Source organism: Syzygium oleosum, unplaced genomic scaffold (assembly GCF_021117445.2).
Source record: "Syzygium oleosum isolate NSW1041296 unplaced genomic scaffold, Sole_v2.1 Sole_v2.31, whole genome shotgun sequence".
In the NCBI taxonomy this organism is placed as follows: Eukaryota; Viridiplantae; Streptophyta; class Magnoliopsida; order Myrtales; family Myrtaceae; genus Syzygium; species Syzygium oleosum.
Genome location: NW_026607515.1, coordinates 1,591,972 through 1,615,440, shown reverse-complemented (window position 1 = coordinate 1,615,440; position 23,469 = coordinate 1,591,972). Strand labels below are relative to the sequence as shown.

Sequence of the window (23,469 nt, the reverse complement as noted above, 5' to 3'; positions counted from 1 at the left end):
CCGACAAAAAAAAAAACCTAATTTGACTATCTTAGTTTTAATGGGTAAACAAAGTACTTGCTTGCGCAAAAAAAATTAGAGGACTGAATTGCACAAATCCGAAAAGTTAGAGGGTTGGGATTGCACTAAATACAAAGTTAGAAGATCACAGTGCACAAATGCTAAAATTTTAATAACTAAGTTTGTACTTAACCTTTTCTTTAATGATATCTAATGCATTTCAAGCAAATGGTCAATTCTTTTTCACCAGATCTCTAAGTAAATTCGTGCTAATTACTCAACTATTAACTTTACTGTTAAACTCCATAAATTTGTACTTAAACCTTTTCTTTAATGCTATATAGTATGTTTCAAGCAATTGGTCAACACTTTTGCACCAGATCTCTAAGTAATTTATGCTAATTACTCAATTATTAAACTCTATATAATACGCAATGATCGAACGATAATATGTGCTCCAAACTTAAATTTAAACGCTTTTAATGCTTGATTCGTCCCTCGTTGTGGATCGATGTGCAGATTGGGAGTAAAAGCCAAAAAATTTGACATAGAGAAAGATCAAGGGACGATATAATTCATCCCATAATACAGACGGTGATCGGAAACACGAAATCGAGACAAACAGTAGTGACTAATAGTAGTCGTCGCCGTCGTCTTGGTAGCCGTCGCCGTCGTCTCGGTAGTCGTCGCCGTCGTCCTCGACCTTCTCGGCCGCGTCGTCGGCGATCTTGTTCTCCACGTACTCAGCCCCCTCGACCAGCGCGATCCCACCCAGCACCCCGGCGACGGCACCGACGGCCAATCCCGTCCCCATCCCCATCCCCCCGAACTTGCTCTTCTTCTTCTCTTCCTGCCCGTAGCTCGGTGGCTGCTGGCCGTACGACGTCCCGCTGTAGCTCGGGTACCCAGCCGGCGGAGCCGACGCGTAGTATGGATCCTGCCGCTCATACTGAGGCTGTGGCGGTGCATACGGGTTGCCGTATGCCGACCCGTACGCCGGCGGAGCGGTATACGCCGGCGGGGCGGTGTATGCTGGAGGAGCGGTGTATGCCGGAGGAGCGGTGTACTCCCTGCTCGTGTAGTCCCTGCTCGAGTACTCCCTGCTCGCCGCTGGCGGCGGGACCCCATAGGCAGCGGGAGGGGCCCGGTAGCGCGTCTCCCTCACCGCTACCTTGACGTCGACCTTCCCGTGGGGCCTGCCCGAGGGTCGCTTCAGCGGGAGGCTCCGCTTCTTGGCGCGCCCGTCGCCGCCGCCGTACCCATCGTCGTCCTCGAGGACGTCGCTCAGCCTGAGCCGGGCCGAGCCGATCAGCGCCTTGGTGCCGTCCTCGGAACCGGCGTGGACGACGTCGACGTGCAGCGTGGCGTCGTCGACGGCGGTCCCCGGCGGCAACGGGATCTGGAGGGTCTGCTCCCAGACGGGGAAGCAGTCGCCCTCGGAGTCGGCCCGGGTGGAGGACTTGTTGTTGGGGTCGACCCAGACGACGGCGTAAGGCCTGAGAGAGCCGTGGCGCCAGTTGACGTTCTTGAGGTCCTTGGCCCCGATGAGGGTGATCTCGACTTGGTAGCGCGAGGAGGCCATGTTCGAGCGTGGCTCGAAACGCTGACGAAGATGGTGTGGTGGGTTGGATCAACTCAACCCGATGAAGATGATGAAAAGAGAATCGACGCGATGCTAGACTCCGAGATCTGTCTGCAGGAGCCGGGCTGGATATAAAGGAGGTGCAGGGCGGTGAGATCTTAGCGACGAAGCAAGAACATGCACAGAATCGATCCGTTGACTTAGATCGGGGGGAGTGTTCAACTGGGGAAGAAGACGGACAGACAGACAGACAGAGAGATGAAGAAGGAAGGTGGCGATGCTTACGAGGCCGGTCGTCTCTTGTCTGGGGAAGGTGTCCAAGGGGAGCTTCGTGCAGAAGCGTGGCCTGCCCCGCCGGCGCGAGATTCGGCCGGTTGCGTGCTGCACCAAGAGCCGCCGCGATTGGCCTCAGGCCTGCCTGCCTGCCTGCCGTGCGGGTTGATGCTTGATTATTTATTTGTTTAATTAGATCTGATAAGATTGGGTCGAGTTGGGGGGTTTTTGACCAAACCATGTTGAAATCTCCGCTCGAGAAAGACACTACTAGTTAACAACTGAGGGGCATGGATGGGGCCGTGCATGTCTAAAGAACGATAGGAAATTTGAGAACTCGAAAAAATAGAATGCGAATATCCAGTATACTTTAAACTTTCGATTAATTTAGGATTTTATAATGGATTATCATGTAACCGTGGAGAAAGGTTCATCAGTCTTTACTTCTTTGATTGCAAGAAAGTAACAGCGATGCTTAATTTTTTTTTCCTCTTATCTTGTTGAGATGAATGGAGTTATGTGGAAGGCAACTTCACTAATGAAAATAATGCTAGTGATAAAGATGAGGTGAACAATTCAATTGAAGATGCTAGGGATAAAAGAGTCGTGACATCATGCGATACCTAAGTTACTAGCGATGAAAGCAACTTCACTAATTATCTTAGGCCTCTGAAAAGTCCTTGTAGAGCAATTCGATCCGAGCGAAACAAATGAGAAGTCATAATGCACAATGATTTCGTTATTAGTTGCAAAGCCAACATTTCAAATGTTTTTTTATCTTTGAAATGTAATAGATCTTTCTAATGACATTAATAATTACTTTATACTTAGTGATAATATTTTTTACTCGTGATTTTCTATTTTGCGGTATGTAATTTATTTTTTCTTGTTTTCATATTCAAGGATTTTGACTTTTTGGGATATGTAGAGTTTCCCTTTCAGATTGGTGCTTTTTCAGCCTTTATAAATCCTCTAATCCTAAATTAAGCTGAGTGAAAAAGGAAATGATGGGAAGTTAAAAAAGACAAACAAATGAAACTGGTCAAAGCTGCATTTGGCAGTCTAAATTTGAATCCATATTATCATATCCGATGTTCGGCGACGTCCTCCGGACAAGATAAATCTAGATACACCTAAATAAAATGCCAAATAAGAAATTCTTGTGAGAGGCGGGATAAACCCGGATTGGATAAAAAAATTTAAAATGTAACTTAATAAGCCCTGTCCCAACGATTGAGTGATGGAGTGATACATTGGGATATTACGTCACCGGACGATATCATTGTCACTTCCGACCACTGCACGATCGTCGTAGCCTCTGATAGTCGCCGATCGTCAACTGGCTAGCCGATCACGTTCCAATTACTAAGGGGTGAAAAGCATCGCTTGTCACCACCTCCAACAAGAGCATTTTGGCCAAAGTCTGAGGACCGCCATCATAATAGCCGATCGCCGTCACCTCAACCCTCAACCACCGTCATCTCCTCCACGACGCTCCGTCGCCATTGATTCTCACCGGGTAGATTGCGGCCGTCCTCATCATCGTGGAGCCCGAGCTCGACCGGCAATGTCGAGCCTTGTAACTTGAATCTGAGGTCGACAAAAACCCTAGACCCGAGATTTAGGATCTATCTAGTGCTATGCTAACGCGGTCCACTTCGACGGCAGATCCTTGACGTGGTTACAACCGAGATCCTTGATGTTTGTTCGATTCTCTTCAATGTGTTTCGTTGGCTGGTGTTCTGGGCACTTGGTTATTTTTCTTTAATCTTTAATTTCTTCTTTCTTTCGAATTGTTTGTTAACGATGAGAAAGTTTCTTCTTTCTAGTGAACTTTAAGGGACCATTGCTATTTCCGACTAGATTTGCAACAAAATGCATTACGTTCTGACATCAGAATATACATGTAATGGGAAAAAAGTCAAAGCTAAAAGTGCTCATTGCAATTCTGCCGCAAAAAAGTGGATTTAGGCTGCGCATGGCAACTTGCTAAATAGTGTTTGATTCTGTTCTTGCTCCTGTAATCGCCTTTGGGAATGTTCCCGTATGTTTAATTTTTTGATTCCGGCTTGGGAATAGAAACCGCTTTGTTTAATTTTTGATTCTTGAAACTAATGGCACAAGGTTGTGATTATCTTGAACAATGTGATCGTGTGCCACCGCGAATCTCAAGCTTTTTGGGAAAACAACCATTCAAGCAATCAAATTTAAAAAACTAGTCGCTTTCCTATATTACCATTGATTCTTATTACCATTCAGCAATTTCTTTAATTATTCGGCTTTCCATTAGTATTAGGAGTCATATCTCTATATATAAGATGTCCGTCTTGTAATAAAAAACACGATTATAGAATAAAAATTTCGAGTTCTTTGGAGTTGTTCCAAATTTACGCTTCTCTCGCGTCATTTGGTATCGAAAGCGTGCTTCTCCTATGACGATGGTGAATAACGTGAATGTCAATCTCCCCGCCGAGGGACGTGAGAACAAGCCTATTACGCGGCCGAGTTCAATCGCCTTCGTGGATCAAACCGAACGGAGGTTTCAAGAGATCCTTGATGCCATCCAAATAGCTTGTCCACAAAACCATGCGCCCGGCAATCTTCCACTGAGCGAATTCCCTTCGTTCGTGATCCCGAAAATGCTATGGGGCGTAGGAGAATTCCCGACAAAGGCGTCAAGACTATGTCGAGGATACGGAAGATGAAGACGATGATTTCCAGGAGATGCAGATTCGTGGTGGTCGCCGATACAAGGGATTCCAGGAGGAGCATGTTCGTGGGAATCGACGTCAGGGAGGATATCGACGAGATCCCGAGCAAGATCAACTAAAGGTAGATCTCCTACTTTCAATGGGAATTTGGATATTGAAGATTTCCTTGATTTTCTTTGGGAGGTCGAAAAATTCTTCGACGCTATGGATATTGACGAAGATCGCCAAGTGAAACTTGTATGCATAAGTTGAAGGGTGGCGCTTCACCCTTGGGGAACGTACTCAATTGACGCGACGTCGATAAGGCAAGGCTCCTATTCGATCATGGGGTCGATGAAATGGTTAAAAAAGAGGTTCCTCCCAACTGACTATGAGCAACTCTTATTTCAAAGAATTCCAAATTGCCGACAATCGAATAGATCGGCCCAAGCTTATACTAAGAGTTCCTTCGACTCTCCGCTCGCAATAACTGGATGAGTCCGAGGCACAACAAACCGCTAGGTACATTAATGGTTTGCGACTTAATATCCAGATCGGGTTTCTTTGCATCGACTATTCTTCTGTCGAAGACGCCCCAAGATATGGCGCGAAAAGTTGAGATGCAATTGAGAGGACTAGCCCTAGTACTCGTGGTAGTAATTATTCGGGTCGTGGGTCATTCTAGAAAGGAAGACAACTGATGTTGCAAGTTCTTCTAGTCAACAAACACCTCGATTCGGGAGCCGAGTTCCGTGGGGTACTACTGGGACGCCTAAGGAAGCAATACAAGAAAGCAATCGCACTCCCAATCGAATACCTTAATCCATATGCCAAGCCCTAACCGATCAAAGGCTACAAGTGTAACGAGTTGGGCTATCGCTCCACCGATTGTCCTCGTCGTAGAATGGCCAATATCGTTGAACATGATGAAGATGTGTATGAGGAAGATTGGGAAAAGGAAGAAGAAAGGGAGTGGAAGATGAAGTGGGCAGTAAGTTAATTGTGTTGTGCGCCGCCTATTGCTTGCTCCGCGAACGTAAGATACCCAATGAATCACTTTTCCGCCAGCCGTCATCATGTCAATGGCAAAGTATGCGATATTATTATTGACAATGAAGTTGCGCAGAACATAGTGTCAAAGGCCTTGGTGGATCACTTGCAACTAAAGACGAAGCCGCATCCCGCGCCCTACACGATCGGGTGGATACGCAAGGGAGCAGAACTTAAGGTAAACCAATTATGCCGCTTTACCTATTTCGACGGAAATCATATCAAGATACTATTGTCTCGTGATGTTGCTGAGATGGATGCGTGTCATGTTTTATCGGGTCCTGGCCATGGCAATATGATGTTGATGCTACACACCGAGCTAGGGAGAATACGTATTCTTTTGTGTGGAAAAGGACTAAAATTACTTTGAAACCAAAGAGTAATTCCCGTCAGTTGTGAAGAAGTTAGCAATGTGTGGGTTATGATGAATATCCGAAACGTGAAGGGATGTATATGATTGTGGACAAGATGACCAATAAGTTGTGGTTCGTGTTCCCGACATTCTTAAGCCCTTATTAAAGGTATTCAAGAGATGTTATGCCCGAGGATTTACTCCGACGGATTACCTCCTTGAGGAATATCCATCACGAGATTGATTTTCTTCCAGTGTGCTAGTCTTCCTAATTTGTGCATTATCTGGATGAATCAAGGAGAATCGATTCTACAGAAAGACGCGGGAGATCTCCTTCAAAGGGCTTTTTGCGTGAAAGCAAAAGTCCATGTGCGCTCTCATGCGCTTCTCACGCCAAAGAAAGACTGTACTATGCGTATGTGTAGACAGATCGTGCCATTAACCTGATTACCTGTCTGCTATAGGTTTCCGATTCCACGACTTGATGATATGCTAGGCGTACTTGCTCGGATCACGCATTTTTACGAAGATCGAACTTCAAAGCGGATACCACCAAGTTCGCATCCGCCCTCGGCGACGATTTAATGGAAAAACGGCCTTCAAGCATTGCGCGGTTTGTACGAGTGGCTTGTCATGCCATTTCGACTCACTAACGCGCCAAGACTTTACGGCGCTTGTCTGGGACGGATTTACAAGATATAGTAGTTCTTTTCATCCCCAAACGTATGGTCGACGAAGCTGCGAATCGTACTATGGCGATATCATTCATCAAGCCCGGCATAGCAATATGCCCAACAAAGGGGACCGGTATCTTGCTCTTGCCGAGTTCGCCTTCAACAACCCGGGCTAACCGCTCTACCAAGACATCTCCCTTTCAAGTCGCTTACTGGGCGCACACCAAACAAAGATACTGGATTTGGTTCTCTTGCCCAAGATTCCGTGCTATAAGATCGCGGGCAGAATTTAATCCACCGCATTAATGAAATCTAAGTCCTGTCGTGGCTAGTCAATTGGTCGCTTCTAATTCAAAGTATAAGGAGGATGACATAAACATAGCGACGTTCAGAAATTTTTGAGGTGGGTGATGAGGTAATGGTTTTCCGCGAAAGGAGCATTTTCTGTAGTACACTATAATAAACCGAAGCACAAGCAAGATTGGTCCTTGTCGCATCCCTCAAGAAGATCAACGACAATGCCTATGTAGTTGACCTTCCCGGTTATCTCAACATTTCCCTTACATTTAATGTGGCAAGTAGACTTATTTGAGTATCATGCTTCCATACACTCCTCTATTCCGATCATAACTCGAGGGACGAGTTTTTCTCCGAAGAGGAGGGAATGATGCAGTAACGATTCACGCCCGTGATTATTCAACAACGCGATCACCGTAATCACCGTGGAATCTCATAGCTTTTTCGATTTTGGGAAAACAACCATTCAAGCAGCTTTCCTATATTATCATTTAGGCGCTTCGATATTACTGGGCAAAGGGGGTTCCTATATTACCATTCATGCGCTTTAATTATTCTGAGCTTCCATTAGTATTAGGAGTCCTATCTCTATATATAAGATGTCCATTCCGTAATAAAAAAAACACGGTATTATAGAATAAAATTTCGAGTTCTTTGGAGTTGTTCCAAATTTACGCTTCTCTCAAGGTCAGGAACAAAATGAGAATCAGCTTTTTTTTCTTCTTCTTTTTCTTGGTTTTTAATATAACTTAATGTCCCAGGCTAGAGGGCTGACCACGTATTTGGGCGATGATTAAAATATTTTTTTAATAAAAAATATTATTAATAAAAAATTTTACTTAACTCATGGCCAAGACTGACAGCCATGGTGAAAAAAAAAAAAAAAAAAAATATTATTAATAAAAAAATTTTTACCGACCATGGCGAAAAAAAAGTAAAAAAATATTATTAATAAAAATTTTACCGCCATGGCCAGCCGACTGTGTCATGGCGAAAAAATAAAAATAAAAAAATATTTTCAATAAATTTTTTTATTAAAAATATTATTAATAAAAAAATATTTATAAAAAAATATTTTATCGCGGCCATGGTCAAGAACTGTGCCATGGTAAAAAAATAAAAAAAATAATTACAATAAATTTTTTTATTAAATTATTATTAATAAAAAATATTTACCTGACCATCGCCACCGACTAAAAGCACATGGGTTGAAAAAAAAAAAAATATTTTCAATAAAAATATTTTTAGTAAAATATTTTTTTTAAAATTAATAATAAAAAAATTTATAAGAAAATTTTTTACCGCCATGGCCAAAAAAAAATTAAAAAATTATTTTTAATAAAAGTATTATTGATTAAAAATATTTTACGCCTAATGGCGCAAGAAGGAGAAGAAAAAGAAAAGAAAGAAATATTTAAATATTTAAAATGTTATTAAAATATTATTAATAAAAGAAAATTCTTTATGCTGTTATCAAACTGTATTTTTTGTTTTACTTATTTTCAGAATAATCTTTGGGCTAAGCTACTAAACGCGTTTTAACGCCGAGATCAGCGTTCGGACATAGAATACAAAGAATCATTGACCAGGGTATTCCCTCGGCACGACACGAATTCTGCCGCCACGCACAGCCCTTTAGAGTTCCATCCCACCTTAAACCGTAAGTGTAAGGAATTGAATGATATTTGATCCTTATTTTTTGTAATGCGTAAGGGTCGCAAGGCGACTTACAACGATTCATAGCGCCCTAAACAGGTTCCGCTCGTAATGAAACTGATTCTTTTTTATTCTGTGCCCTGCACTGATTCTCGAGCATTTTAAAGCGCTTTGTTAACGGTACCTAAAATTCCATCCTGGAATAGAAAAGTTAACGAAAACGCGTTTAACGCCACAAAATTTCTTTTATTAATAATATTTTTAAATATTTTAATATTTCTTTTCTTTTTTTTTCTTTTCTTTTTTTTCTTCTCCTTCTTGGCCATAGTACCTTCCACACTTCACGACCAGAAAAAATATTTTTTATTAATAATTTTTTATTAAAAGTATTTTTCTTTTTTTGGCCAAATGACCTGAAAATATTTTTTTTATTAATAATATTTTTATTAAAATATTTTTATTTTTTTTCATATATGGCATAAAATATTTTTTTTATTAAAAATATACATTTTTATTTTTTGGGCTATGGTTCTGGTCGCGCTCGGCCACTAGATAAAATTTTTTTTATTAATAATTTTTTTTATTAAAATATTTTTATTAAAAATATATTTTTTATTTTTTTTTGCCATGGCCTACTAGCCAGCGCCCATAGTATTTGACAAAATATTTTTTTTATTAAAAATATTTTTATTAAAAATATATTTTTTTCTTTTTTTCGCCATGGTTCCGATCGCCTGCCATGGCTCCAAAATAATTTTTTATTAAAAATATACATTTTATTTTTTTTGGCCATGGTGCGATTAAAAATATTTTTTTTATTAATATATTTTTTATTAAAATATTTTTATAAAAAATATATTTTTTTTTCTTTTGCTATGGCCTGGTCACCGGCCATTGCGTAGTAAAATATTTTTTATTAATAATATTTTTTATTAAAATATTTTTATTAAAAATATATATTTTCTTTTTTTATGGCCATGGCCGAGTAAAATATTTTTTTATTAATAATATTTTTATTCAAATATTTTATTCTCGTCGATCCTGGCTTAGGGCTGGTCCCTAAGCTCGGACATTAGAAGCTAAATTAAAAACCAAGAAATGGAAGTTAAAAAAAAATCGATTCTCATAATTATTCCCTGTAATCAAGCAAGTTACTTTTTTATTCTTGATTTTTCTCTCGGCGATTCTGGGAACAATTTTTGGCAAAATTGTGCCTAGAATCAAAAAAATTAAACAAATGCATTTCTATTCCCAACCGATTCTAGTGAACAAAAGAATGTAATCAAACACTGTTTGTAGCAGTTGTCTGCCTTAGCGCGCAGCTTGGCCGTCCTTCAAAAGAGAAAGTACAACCACCATGGTTAGGAGTGCGATCATCTCAATGATGGTCACCGTTCTAGATTTAGGAGGACGCCACCACTAGGCTATGTCAGCCTTGGCATGTTAGTCGTGCCGTCATCACCGTTGTCCGTTAGAGATCAAGCTAGCGTGGTGAATAGCATATCCCAATATCCATGTTATATCCGGACATTTATTAAACAAATGATGAGATTTTTCACAATCCGGAAGATTTATAATCTCACCTCATTTTATCCTATCCTAATCCGTGTCCGGATAACCAAACGTAACTCTAAAAGTTGTGGCCGGTATTTATTTATTTATTTTTGGGTCGAAATGTGGCTGGTATTAGGCGGTTAGAAAATTAAAATCACGGCACCGTCAAGCCAGCCGAGCCCCAAAAGGTATGAGCAAATGTGTCTAGCCACGTCTCCAATTTGGGCCGGGCTTCGGCCCCACATCTCGATCCCGAACCCATTAGCCCGCGGGAGCTCCAACCCGCACCGTTTGTGAATCCAGGTCGACCCGTTTTCTCTCTCCTTCCCTTCCCCCTTCCATTCCTAAAACCCTACTCTCAGTTACGCGCACTTCTCCCGGACGGTGCTCCCTCGCTCTGCAACTTCCTCCGAAAATGCTCGCTCGCTTCCTCACCAGACCATCCAGCCTCCCTTCTCTGCTCTCCGCCGCCGCCGCTGCCGCCGCCGCAAGGCTCCGCTCCAATCCCCCTCCTCCGCCGAGCAGCCGCCGCCCACACCTGGCCTCCCTCCTCCTCCTCCGGCGCTTCTCCACCGATCGCGGCGGCGGCAATGGCGGCGACTCCCGAGATCCCCCGCCCTCCGATCCCTGGAAGCTCTCCGGCGACGGCGACGGCGACGCGAAGTTCGACCGCCTCTTCTCGGAGGACTCCGGGAAGCTCGCGGGATTCTCCGGCGGCGGGGAGGATTCGTGGCTGAAGGAGGGGGAAGCGGGAGAGAAGAGCGTCGGAGAAGACGACGGATGGCTCACGGCCGAGGGGTATAGGGCGTGGAGTTTGGTGGAGGAAGGGAAGGACGACGGCTTGTTTGATATTGGGGAAGGTGCACAGGCTTTTGGCGATGACGTGGGTCGGGGAGCTGACGCTGTGAAGAGTGATAAGATCGAGGAGGAGAAGAGGCTCGAGAGAGAAGAACAAGAACTCACTACAGTACTCAAAGGTTCCCAATTTTACCGATCAGCGTGCTCCTTATGCATTTTTGCTCCTTTTTCTTGGCATCATTTGTGCATTATTACAGTATTAATCGTTGGAATTATCGTTTCGGGGAAAGCCATCTTCTTTTCGGCATTGTGTGCTCTCGTATTCAACGTGGTCGCAAGCTTGATGGTGTTGTCTCCTAGTTCTGTTGTAGAGTTGTGCGCCAGATAATTCGAGTAATTTGGTACTTGTGGTTAGTGTAGTTGTATTTCTTCGTGGTGTATGCTAAGCCTATTAGTTTCACCCTTGGCTTCCGTGACTGCAAATCAATGTTCGGAGTTGAACATTGCTTCATCTCAATGGAAAGAAAATCGGGAAATTTGTTGTCATGTTCCTCATTTTGAGAGACCCGAGAGCCAAGTTTGCCTCTTTTTTCACCTCATGTAGATGTGCAACCTTTATTAATTCGTTGTTTTTTTTTATTTATATAATTCGCTTTATTCCTCATAGTATTGAAGTTTAATTTGTGCATTTGTGTATCATAGGTCCAAATCGTGCATTTAAGTACCTTATTGCAGCATCTGGAATCACAGATGCCATGCTGGACAGTCTGATTGCTCTCAAGGATTTCAAGGAATTGAAGGCTTGCCACCTTTGAGGGAAATCGAAGACATGCGTTATGAGAAGAACACGAGAAAATCCACAAGAGCAGAAATAGAGCGCTTGAAGCAGGAGGAAGTCGCCAAGGCAAGAGTGAGACAAGTAGACGACAAGGAAAGGGCTTATGGAACAGGAAGAAGGAAGTGCAGCATAGCACGCGTCCTGGGTTCAACCTGGTGATGGCAAATTCACGGTGAATGAAAAAGAAGTCGATGTCTATTTCCCAATGCTTGACCATCGTGCTGCTCTACTTCGACCTTTCTCTGAGACAAAGACTTTGGGCCTCTGGGACGCCAACTGTACCGTGAAAGGAGGTGGTGTCTCGGGGTGAGTTCTAGTGTCGCTCTGAACTGTGAAAGCACTTGTTTTTGCAATTATTTATTTGTATCGTTGTTTAAGTTCAGGATACATGGCAGATTGAATTTATTTTAATTTGTGCTATCCGTGCATCCATTACTAGCATTTTATACTATTTGCTTTGCAGTCTTTATGTATCATCATTTGTTAGCGATTGTTGTAATTTCTGAGAATATAAGACTGATATTAGGGATGGATAGGCTTGCCTAAGTGAACTAACATGTGCAAGGCTGGCTTGATATGTCTATCTAATGCTGATATTATCGCACTAGTTGGTTGAGTTTTGTTTTCTGAATTGCCTCTTCCTTCTTCTCTCATCACTCAGGCACTCACTAGCACATCTCTAACGCCTTAGTGTGTTTTACCAACTAAAAAGTAGGAACCGGGCTCTTTTGGTGCAGTCACAATGGTTGTATATTCTAACACAAGATTTTTTAAGTTTCTGGAGTCTCGCTAGTGCTTTCAAATAGGGAAAATGACACAAACAGTCCCCGAACTCAGACCTAATATGCACTCGGATTCTTCAACTTTTAATTTGTTCAATGTAGTCCCCGAACTTTAGCCTATGTTACCAATGTGGTCCATGAACTTTATTTGTTCACTTTGGTCCTTCAACTTTGGTAGTAGTTCAATTCGGTCCTTCTGAATTATATGAAAATGTTCAATGTAGTCCCTAAACTTGAATTAATAGAAGGACTACATTGAATACATTCTTATATAGTTCAGTGACCTTATTTGAACATGTACCAAAAGCTCAGGGATGACATTGAACAAATTAAAAGTTTAGGGACCACATTGTATATCAAGGGTTAAAATTTAGGGACTACATTGGATATATTAAAAGTTTAAGGACCAAATTACACATGGGCCAAAGTTCAGAACTCGCTTGTGTCATTTTCCTTTCAAATACATGTAGTGACAATATTTTTCGACACAGTAAGAATTCCTATGCAAAGGCTTTGCTTAATGGGAAAAGACAGGGTCTCTTTGGATTGACTTGTATATTTTTCTTTTGTTTAACTTAAGTCTTATGGCTCACACACTAACTCTTTTATAATCTGAAACATTTGAAACTTTCACTAGATACAGATGTTGACCCATAGCTTGACAAATAATTTGTTCTAATGTTTTGAAATTTGAATAATGCTTTAAGTTTGGCGTGAAAGCAAAAAGCGTACCTTTTGCTTTCTGTCTCTTTAGCAAAGAGGTCTTGTCTTTTCTTTTACTGTTGGATATATCTCTGGTCCTTCTAAAATGGAGTTTGTAAGCGGTAATACTAAACTTCATCTGATGCCAGGTCAAGTTGGAGCGATTCGATTGGGCATCAGCAGGGCCTTGCAAAACTGGGAGCCTGGTTTACGTCCTGCTCTTAGATCCGGTAAGATAGGCTTAATTATTATGAGATTCTATTACCACACAATGTTTTCTTTCTTAAGATATTTGTTGTTTAAGAAAAGGTTGAGTGCAGTGTATGTTTTGTTCACCTCACCTGTGTTCATCAAAACAGCACCTAAGCCCCTCTTGGTTTCTGTATGAGAAACTTCCTTATTGTACATTAACCTTCTGCTAATGCAAGTTAAAGTGCATCAGGCCTTTTTCTTTTTCACTTACATTTACATAAATGGAGAGATACCAAGGAAAATGTAGTAGAAGAACCTCTCTCAGAACTGCCATAAAATTGTGTAGAAAGCAAAAAGGTAAAGTAATATCCGCAACAAAAGGAAAAACAAAAATCAAGATAAGGCAATAAAAACAATGACAACCTTCAACCTTCGCTTAGCTTGCATTTAGATTTGGTCACCAAACAACAAGAACTTTAGAAATCCTCTTGATTTTCATGTTGATTGGTTCTTTATCTTCTCTGTTGAATAAAATTAGCGCACTGCATTGAGTTCCTTCGGGGTTGGGGCATATATTTCCCTTTGCCTTCCCTATCTATATCGATGAGGGTCACCTTGGTTGTCATCTTAGTGTGACCTTCAACTTATAGAAGTGTTTATGTCTTGTTGACAGCTGGTTTTCTGACGAGGACACGATCCTCCTAGCGTATGGTGGAAAGGAAAACTCGGGCTCAAAGCAAAAGCAAGGAAGAGCTTCCAGTGGGTCAAGCGTGACCAGAAACCACCCTGTTTCTATTTTTGTTCCCAAACCAAAAAGAACATCCATGCCAGAAATTTTTCTATTCCGGAAGCGGCGAATTTATTCCCATAAGCTCGCTTTTGAAACGGAAGCTCAATAATTAAAAAAAAGTTGATTCTAATAAGAAGAAAAAATTTCATATTCAATGGAGCCGAGTTTGTACTTTCGAAAATTTAGTGGGGTCAAAGTTTTACTAAAGAGAGCAAAACATACATCGCAAGTAAAGTTTTATAAGGGTTACACAATAATATGGAAAAATGAAAATTTGAGTGGGATTGAATTGACCCACTCAAACAGGGCAGGTTTCTTATGCGGTTTTTTTGTTCAACAATAAATAAATAAAAAAGATTCGACCCCTTCCTTAAAATGAACTTTTTTAAAAGGAAAAGCACAGCCGAAGTTGCAGCGCTGCCAATCAAATCACATAGCGAGACAGGCTCTCGTTTTTTTAATCCATTTTGCGGATTTGGTTAATGCGAAAGCGCCATGTGATGGATACCAGCCTTGGTGGGTCCCACACTCCCTGACCCACCTTTTTTTGTCTTCGTCTAGAACTTTCTCCTAACTTTTTCCCACTAGGTGGTTGGTAGAACGATGCCAAAGCCTGAGCTGAAAATTTACATTCTTTTGTTCCGAGAATAGTTTAGGAACGAAATGCGTTCCGGTAGAAACTTTTGTTTTTGTCTGGGCACATTTTGCAAAATATTTGTGCTTTTAGAAACAAGTTTTGGAAGAAAAGCAAAAATAAAATAAAGAGTCTTTTTGTTTAAGAGCAATTTTGAGAACGCGTTTTTTTCTTCTTTTTCTTCTTTTGTGTTGCTCTTCTTGGGTTGTGGCCGTCATGGCGTCGGCCATGCCGGCGGCTTGACTCAGCGCCAGGGCCCATGCGAGCGGGCGTCACAGACGTACATTGGCCGCCGCGGCTGAGGAGTCCCCTGCCGGCGAGGGCGAGTGGACCCTCGAGTCGGCCATGGCGAGGTCGCCGCTCGCCTCGGGTGCAGCGGCGAGCCTCGGCCGCACCACCTGTGAAGCCAACCTCGCAGCAGGTCGCGACAGGCGCTACCGGCCTGCCGGTCCCAGGCGAGGCCGACTCGCCATGACCGACTCTGACGAGCCGCCTCGCCCGGGTGGCGGCGAGGGTCCTCGCCGCTCGCCGGCAGGGGCCTGCTGGCCGTGGCGAGGGCCGTGATGCCCTCGCGGCGCCCAGGGTCGTGGTCATGGCCAAGGCGACGGCCATGGCCTAGGTAGAAAAAAAAAAAATTAAACAATTCAAAATATTATTAAAATATTATTAATAAAAGAAATTTCAAGTGTAAACGTTTTGGCCGTTCTTTTTCTATTCCGTTAATAAGAAATTTCTGGACATTCACCAAACGCCTTTTTAAATGCACAAAAATTATTTCCAGGCACGAGAATAAAAAAATCATTTCTTGATTCGTAAATAGTTACCCACGCGCGAACGGTTGTCATGCGCACCTAAGTATTTTCTTGAAAGATTTTCATTATTTTCTCAGAATTTTACGAAATTTTTTTTATTACATAGAATTTCTCAAAAGTTACGTAGCATAGGCCAACTAACCGATATCTCCCCTTTTCTTTTTCTCTGTACTATTTCAATATATACAGATCGGAAAAATAACCGAAAAAAGTCTTAAACCTTTTCAATTTGGCCAAATTTAGTCATAAACATTTTGATGATTTGCCAATGTAGTCAGTCTGGTAATTTTGGTTGGAAGTCGCCGATGTGGATGCCGACAATATCCGCCCCGAACTTTTTTGTCTAAAAAAAATTCTCAACTTTCACTCTGGGTCCCAAATCTGCCCACGCATCCAAAAATCGCCACCCATTTCTTCAAAATCATCGACATTGGGATTAATTAGAAGTTCATTATTAGAATATGCGTCTCAGTGAACACCCTTGCCCTCGCCCTCGTATGTGGAACTACAGTAACCTCATGATATAATGGAGTTTTGCTCGCACAGGGAAATTTTCAGAACTTGTTCAAGGATAACTAGACACTAGACAGTCTTCACTCAAGAGCAGATAATGTAACCAGAGGGACTAGGTGTTCTGAAGATACTATGGACAACTGAACATTCATAATACCAAATTAACCCAACTACTACTTCATTTCTCTGCAGTCTGATTCTTTTCTAACTGTTCTTCTCTGAAGAAAAAGGAGGCAGAACTGCATTCAAATGTTAATATTACATATCCTTTCTTAAAGCAAAGGACACGAAAACCACAATGAATTTAACTTAAACTACAATTGACAATTTCTTGTGGCAATTTTTTTCAGACAATTCAAACGATGTTTTCTGATATCTGTGTTGAGGAAAACTCCTATTGATTTTGAAGTTGACAAAACCTTCCATGTTATTGTAAATCTAATACTTCTTCTGAACTAATTTATTCCAGGTATGTATATTCTGGAAGCTCAGAAGAAAGTTATTCAAACTTTACAAGCTGGCAAATACCTTATTGAAGACCCACATAATCTTAGTTCTGAAGACTCAGACACAGAAATTATTCAGATGCAGACGAAGAAATTATTCGCCAAGTAGACGCGAAGTTCTTCAGCCCGCAAGCCTAGGCAGTTCTTCAGATGTAGACGCACTTTCCTGAGATCATCAGTGAAACGAGTCATAACAACTAGTGATCCGGGTATGGATTTCTACAAGGAAAGTTTTGATTGTTTCAATTTAAGGCTATAATTGATTGACAATCAAACACTACGACAAGCATGCATTCTGACGAATAAAACTCTCTTACAAAACCAAGATTCTCGATTGTGGGCGACCGGGAATCAGCGGGTTCGACCATCAGTCGTCAACGCCACTAATCCTTTCTATACAAATCAGTCTCCCGAATGAAGATTGGAAGATGATCCTCTCAATATTTGCCGTCCAACGGCTAGTTTGGAAGTAGAAGAGTATTTAAGGAGATCAACGAGCGACGCGAAGAATGTACAAAATCAAGAATCATCAAGTCCAAAAGTCCGAGGCATACTCCGATCATTTTCTCTTGCCTTTCTAGTAATACATTAAGATCTTGAGGGACACTTTGTAAGAGTGATTGTGTGAGATAGAGAGTCCTATCATACACAAGTGCTAACACACTCGGTAAGTTGTAATTCCTCTTGATTACATAGTGAAATCCAATGCGGTAGGGTCAGGCGTGGGAGAGGACGTAGGCTGCAGCATATGTTTGCAACCAATATAAACCTGTAGACTTCTTTATTCCTTATCTCTTACTTTTACATTCTACACATCAAGAGCACCGTCTATACAATCTTGCTTGAATCAATTTTATTGGCACTCTTCGTGATTTGTTTTGTTTCGCATAAATTCTCAAAATTGTTTAAGATCACTCATTCACCCCCTCTAGGTGATCTTTGCATAGCCACATCAATCTGGCTATCGATATCGTCAATGGTAAATGAAGGAAAAACATGATCTCGATAGTCGAGCTCGATACTTACCCTTATGAGGATCTGGATTTCGTACTTTTAGAAGCTTTAACCAGTCGAACTTTCGTTTGTTTTGTCGCGGCCGCGAATTCTCAATGTTCGATTGAATATCATCTGTAGTGTTGAAAGATGTGATCACATAAAAACCAAAGTAAAAAAAATCGTCAGAACCAGGAGAAATTTAGAACGGAAAACCAGATAGCTTCGTGTTATTTTGGCATCTTACCAATTACCACACCCTGCTCACGAGCTAAAGCCGCAAGATCCCTGAATATTTCATTTGCTTGTCCTCTCTGTTCCTCTACTTCTCTTACACCTTGTTCTCTTTCATTGTCTAGAAGCACAAACTCCTGCCTGAAATGGAAGAACTGATATTATTTGATTGTAGATATGACTTTTGTCTTCCATTTCATCGGCATGAAGTTTAATCGTGTTTAGCCAAGCTGAAAGAGACTACATTTGAGCTTCTAAGGCTCTATTTGCATCGAGCGGGCAACAGAACAGACACATTTTTGCAAGTAACGGAAATTACAAACATGAGATTGCAATTGATAGCTCCCAGCATGAATACTACTAGTCGAAAGATCACCAAAGAATATATAATGTGCACAGCATGCAATGTCTAACATTGAACAAGCCATCGAACAAGGCTAGATGGAAATGGGTTCCAAGCCTATACCGACCTCGATTAATCGACATTAAAGTAATTCGGTGCAGTGTTGAACTGCCTACCTCCACTGATCCATAAGAAAAGGTTGGAATTCCTGGGCCATTCTAGATGCCACTTGCTCATCAGACCCGAAACTGTTGGAGAACCAGTTCACATAGACCAGTAGTCCAAAATCAAACAAGCTGTTATCTTTTCCTTATTAATCTAGCACAACAATCCCAATAGATGACGTACGTTGTTGCAGAGGGAGGAGAGGAACAGATGGAGCGTAAGCAGACTCGCGCTCGGTCACGAGCTGCTGAACTTTCTGGAATTCTAGCAATGTCGTTTGGAAATCCCATGCATAAGCAATTCGTTTATAGGTGAGTCTCCGAGTCTCAATCTGTCTCTGTCTCTGTCTCTATCTCCGTCTGTCTATCTCTCAATTTAAACAGGATTTGATTATGTTACTGCAGTAGAACAAACTGTCACTTCTGGGCCTTCCCCCTCAAAGACTGAGAATGGGACATGAAGCTGTGTGAAACGCCACTTTTTGCGAAGGTTGAGACAGGACAGCGGAAAGCCAAAAAGAAACCTAGAGTCCGGCGATAAAGAAGTTTTTCTTCGCTCATTGTTTTAGAGCGCTAGGTAGCAAGTCTGTTGATACCAACAAGTGCTCATAGGTTCAATGTGGCATATGAGCTGGGAATTTTGTTCTTGGAACTATCCCAGGTCTTGAGGGATTGATATTGTAAAGTTATCAATTATCACAGGTGCAAATTGTAGAGGCGAAGCAGCTTTTATATCCGGCGAGTCTCTATCCTATGTTGGAGTTGTATATACTGTCTTGAGTTTTCTTGTGCAGCTCTATTTGGCATTTCATTCAAGTTTTAAATTCATAGACCTGATGGTATATGTCCTGCAATGCTACATTGTGGAATCATGCGAAGGGAAATTGCTAATGATTCGGCATTCTCGGATGAAGCAAGAACATGCCGAGCGGTTGTACTTGTACCTAACGAGGGTGATCAAGTCTTCAAGCGAAGGAGAAGGAGGAGAGCCAAGGTGGGTCGAGATCGAGAGCCTCGACAATGAGATGGTTTTCATTGGGAATAGTCACTTGATGTCGTTTCGGATTTGCCCGGTTTTGCGCCGTATATTGTATACTTCACGACCGATGATAACCAAGTGTGTCACTATGAGAGACATGGTCCGATTGACAAGGGCGTCGTCAACATAGATGATCGAACCTTCAAGCCTATTCCTTCGGATCCTTCCGAATGCCACTTGCGTCGACCGATTTTCATTTTGCAAAGACTCTTAGAAAGTTTGAGCTATCCATCTCAGACTTTGGTTTAACTCTGCAGGAACGTAACTGAGAAAGTTACTACTGAAGGCCATATTAATAGAGCTCACAGCACTCAGAAATCAATATCAGTCTCAAATCTTACGGAGTCTTAACGACACATCACACGAACTTACAGACACGATATAGACAACATATCTAAGCAAAGAAGACTTAACTTACATATAATGCATCATAGAACCACTAGTTGCTATAACAAGCAAAGAAAAATTCAAATCACTCAGGATCAAATCTTAAAAACCCAAGTCCAAACTGTCACTTAAAATCACCATAGTTTAGAGAAACTCCGGTGCTCAAATAGCTAAAATCGCGGGGCGAAACAAAGATTCATCATGTCCTAAGATCAAAGCACATCCAGCACTCGAGAAAATCGTGAGATTCGCAGTAGATCGAATCCCCGCGTAATCCATTTGATACTTTTCAAGTGCCGGTGCACCTGATCCTCCGATCATATGAATTTTGGATCCCCCTGAAGATGGTTTATTGATAATTAGCTACTTGAGCACTGGAAGTTTTCCTTCTTTGTATTAATCTTTGTCACTTAATTTAAGTGACTTAAGGCTCAAGGAACTCCTGGTCCAGCTGCAACTTCTCCATGACCCCAGCCTCAAGAGTGATCTCCACATCAATGCTCCTCCCGCCACTCTTCCCCTGGTACAAGTACACCATCCCGTCGAACCGGTTGTTCGACCCGCCTCCACACCCCCTCAGGCCTCCCCACCCGAAGTCCACCTCGTACACCTTGAACCTCGGGAGCTCCCGACCGCCACGCAGTTCGTCCCCGCGTCCTTAAACTGGAATATCTTGGGCTCGCTCTCCCACTGCTTGTTCCGCTCCTCGATGGCCTTGGCATCGTGCGCGAGGATGGCCTTCTGTATGATCCCCGCCCGAACTGTGGTGGGTGCGCCATCAGGAGCCCCGCCGCGGTGCCGGTGAAGATGGCCTGGATGAGGTTCCCGAAGTAGGTCTCCGGCATGGGAGGGTCGGCCCGCTTCCGACAGTCGACGAACACGGTGAAGACAGTCACGTCCTCGGGCTTCAAGTCGCGCGCCTTGGTGACGTGGCGCCAGATGTGGACAGACAAGGCCTGGAAAGTGGAGAAGGGCAACGAGCCATCCGACGGCGTGCTGGCGTTGATCGTCGACTTGAGCTTGTTGATGGACGATTCAGAGAAAGCGGGAAGACCTTCTCGCGGAGCAGGGGGGGCGGCGGGGCGGACTTGGCATGGTCGCCGTTGGACGACAAGGAGGAGGGATCGGGCGGGAGGGAGAGGTCGAGCTTGACACGGGTGTTGCGGGACTTGGTGCGGTCGAGGAAGGGCGAGGCCGAGACGGCGGGCGAGCCGCCGCAGGCCTGGGCCCACGAGCTCATGAAGTGCCACGTGGAGTTCCCGTCGAGGACGGCGTGGTTGAACGCGCACCCAATGGCTAGCCCGTCCTTCAGCTTGGTTAACTGCACGCACCACGATCCTTCGGTCAGAGGGTGAATAAGCATGAAATCATGTACTACGTGAGATGGGAGAGCGGTATACTATATCGATATAATTTTAACCTATAGTTGAATCATACAAATGACGTCATAAATCAGTGTCCCAAAAGCACCTACGAGTTGGTGGTCCACAAGCCCATTGACGACTGGAGACTCAACGAATTTCGCGGCGTTGACCATTTATGGGACTCCGCCACGGTGGGGCCACGGCGGTTGGTAAGCATCAGAGACGAGCCATTAAATGTACAGACCGTATTATTATCACAGGCAACTAATATGGGAGTCACATCTAACAAGTGGATATTTTTTTTTTTGGTCGAAAGTGGATATTCATTGTCGGTAATATTGATAACACAACCCATAATTCTCAAAGCGAAACGAGAATATACAACTTCTTTAAGCCGTATTTCCGTATATTGACAAGAATCTTCGATTTAAGACTGATGGATGGCGACCACCAACTCCTCGGATCGAATGTGATCTTGAGTTGGATAATCAATCCAAATCATCCCACTCTCCTCGTGCTTCCTAGGTGTATTTAACTTTGTCTCTTGTCTAGCGAAGAAGGGTACTGAACAGCCGGTACTACGCATTTATTAACAGCCCGAAGAGCATTGCTTCGTTCGCTCGTTGTATCTTTGAGCGATCCTTTTTAGAGATTATATTCAAATCGACATCGGTCCGACTTCACCAGAGCCTCATTGCTCTTTAGTGTTAGCTTCTACTTGACAAAGATCAGGGTATGTTAACATACCTATATCTAGGGTTCTGATCTAATATGAGTCAATAAAAGGGAAATGAATTCGGGTACGACGGTGTTGAAATCATGGAGTCTTCATCTATTCAAGCACTTGTCTAGATCATTCAGAGGGCCAGAATCGACAGCTAGGCAACAACTCCCACTGTCCTTCGGATTTCATCATAACATAATAGGGAAATTTCATTCTATTGGGCAACTGGCTACATGTGCACGACATTCAATAACATTCATTACACGCCACAGACCCACTTCAATGCGACCATATTATCCGGCTCTTGGAACTCTCGAATCAAAAAGAGGAAGAAACTTTATTATGCGAGTCCTTAATATAAATGGTAACAGAAGTCAACATTTTTTAATTCACCCACCTCGATTTTCTCAAAAACAAAAAATTTCTCCACATGCTTAGCAAAACATACATTCTCCTGAAGAGAAGGTCCCTTCCGATTTTTTATAATGCCATTTAGACAGATGCTTCGTAATACTGAAGATCATATGACAGAGCGAATGCGTATCAATCTCTTTACGGCTGGCCTAAACAACGACTAATGTACAATCAATTACATCGACATCAAGATCATCTTTTATCGCGTTCCATCTCTTCTCGGCTTGTTGGTACAATCTAAGTTCAAGAACAAGTGAAAACTCGACTAATATATGCGGGAACTCTACTATTTTTTGTCGGGCCAAACCCCATCATTTGGTTGCGTTTGATAGTAAAAGAAATAAATTCGAGTGTCTAAGAGTTGTCATCACCGAAATCTTAGCTAAGACAAGAAGTATTATGACCTGGGTCAACATCATTTATGGACTGAAGCTTCTAAGGGTTAATATAAGCATAGAGAGTTATGTTTAGTACACAATTTAAAGGATAAAGAATTGAGATGCAGCAGATAATGCACTTCGTATTGAGGTTAAGAAGAGAAGGCCACAAAAGAATGGTCGAAAGACAAGTTTGTGATCGAACCTGAATGGCCAACAAAGGCCTGTGAAGCCCCTCCAAGTTCAAGATGCCATTGCAAGGAATCAAGTCCTTGAAAATGCCGGTGCCCTCCTCAGCCGCCAGGTCCTCCATGGCGACCGCCTCCGCTGCCGCCTCCACCACCTCGACGCCGTCCAGGTCATCGTCGTACTCCACCCTGAACACCCCTTCCTCATCCTTCCCAAGCTTGCCGGCGAGCTGGTAAAACTCCTCGAGCACCAGCTCCAATCCATCCTTGAGCTTCGCCACCATGCCCTCGAAATCGCCCCCCTTGTAGAACATCAGCTTTTGGTTGTAGTAAAACGCCAGGTACGGAAGATCAAACGTGACCAACTGGCACTCCCTCCTCCCGAGCTTCTTCCTGGGCTTGACATGGGTCTTCTTGATGGTCTGCAAGCTCACCACCATCTCATCTTTCGTCTTGCCCTGTTGACACGCCATGATTGAGAGACTGATGATTTGAATGAGATGAACGAGAATGTTGTATGCAGTGTGGGGAGTAAGTGAAAACTGGA

General features: G+C 42.7%; 1 protein-coding gene and 3 pseudogenes across 1 annotated transcript; 1 reads left to right on the top strand and 3 right to left on the bottom strand.

Moving 5' to 3' along the window:
* Positions 1-483: 483 nt before the first annotated feature.
* On the bottom strand, positions 484-2,023 carry LOC130135353 (protein SRC2 homolog). The gene has a single exon (XM_056304287.1). The coding sequence runs from the start codon at positions 1,580-1,582 to the stop codon at positions 632-634; it is 951 nt and encodes a 316-aa protein (XP_056160262.1). The 5' UTR covers positions 1,583-2,023; the 3' UTR covers positions 484-631.
* Positions 2,024-10,505: 8,482 nt separating this feature from the next.
* LOC130135347 (30S ribosomal protein S9, mitochondrial-like) lies at positions 10,506-12,074 on the top strand (annotated as a pseudogene).
* A 5,649-nt stretch (positions 12,075-17,723) lies between these two features.
* Positions 17,724-19,465, bottom strand: LOC130135318 (syntaxin-22-like; annotated as a pseudogene).
* Positions 19,466-19,734: 269 nt separating this feature from the next.
* LOC130135363 (BAHD acyltransferase DCR-like) lies at positions 19,735-23,469 on the bottom strand (annotated as a pseudogene).

Coding starts and splice junctions, on each gene's coding strand:
- LOC130135353 (XM_056304287.1), bottom strand. CDS start 1,582: ATGGCCTCCTCGCGCTACCAAGTCGAGATCACCCTCATCGGGGCCAAG.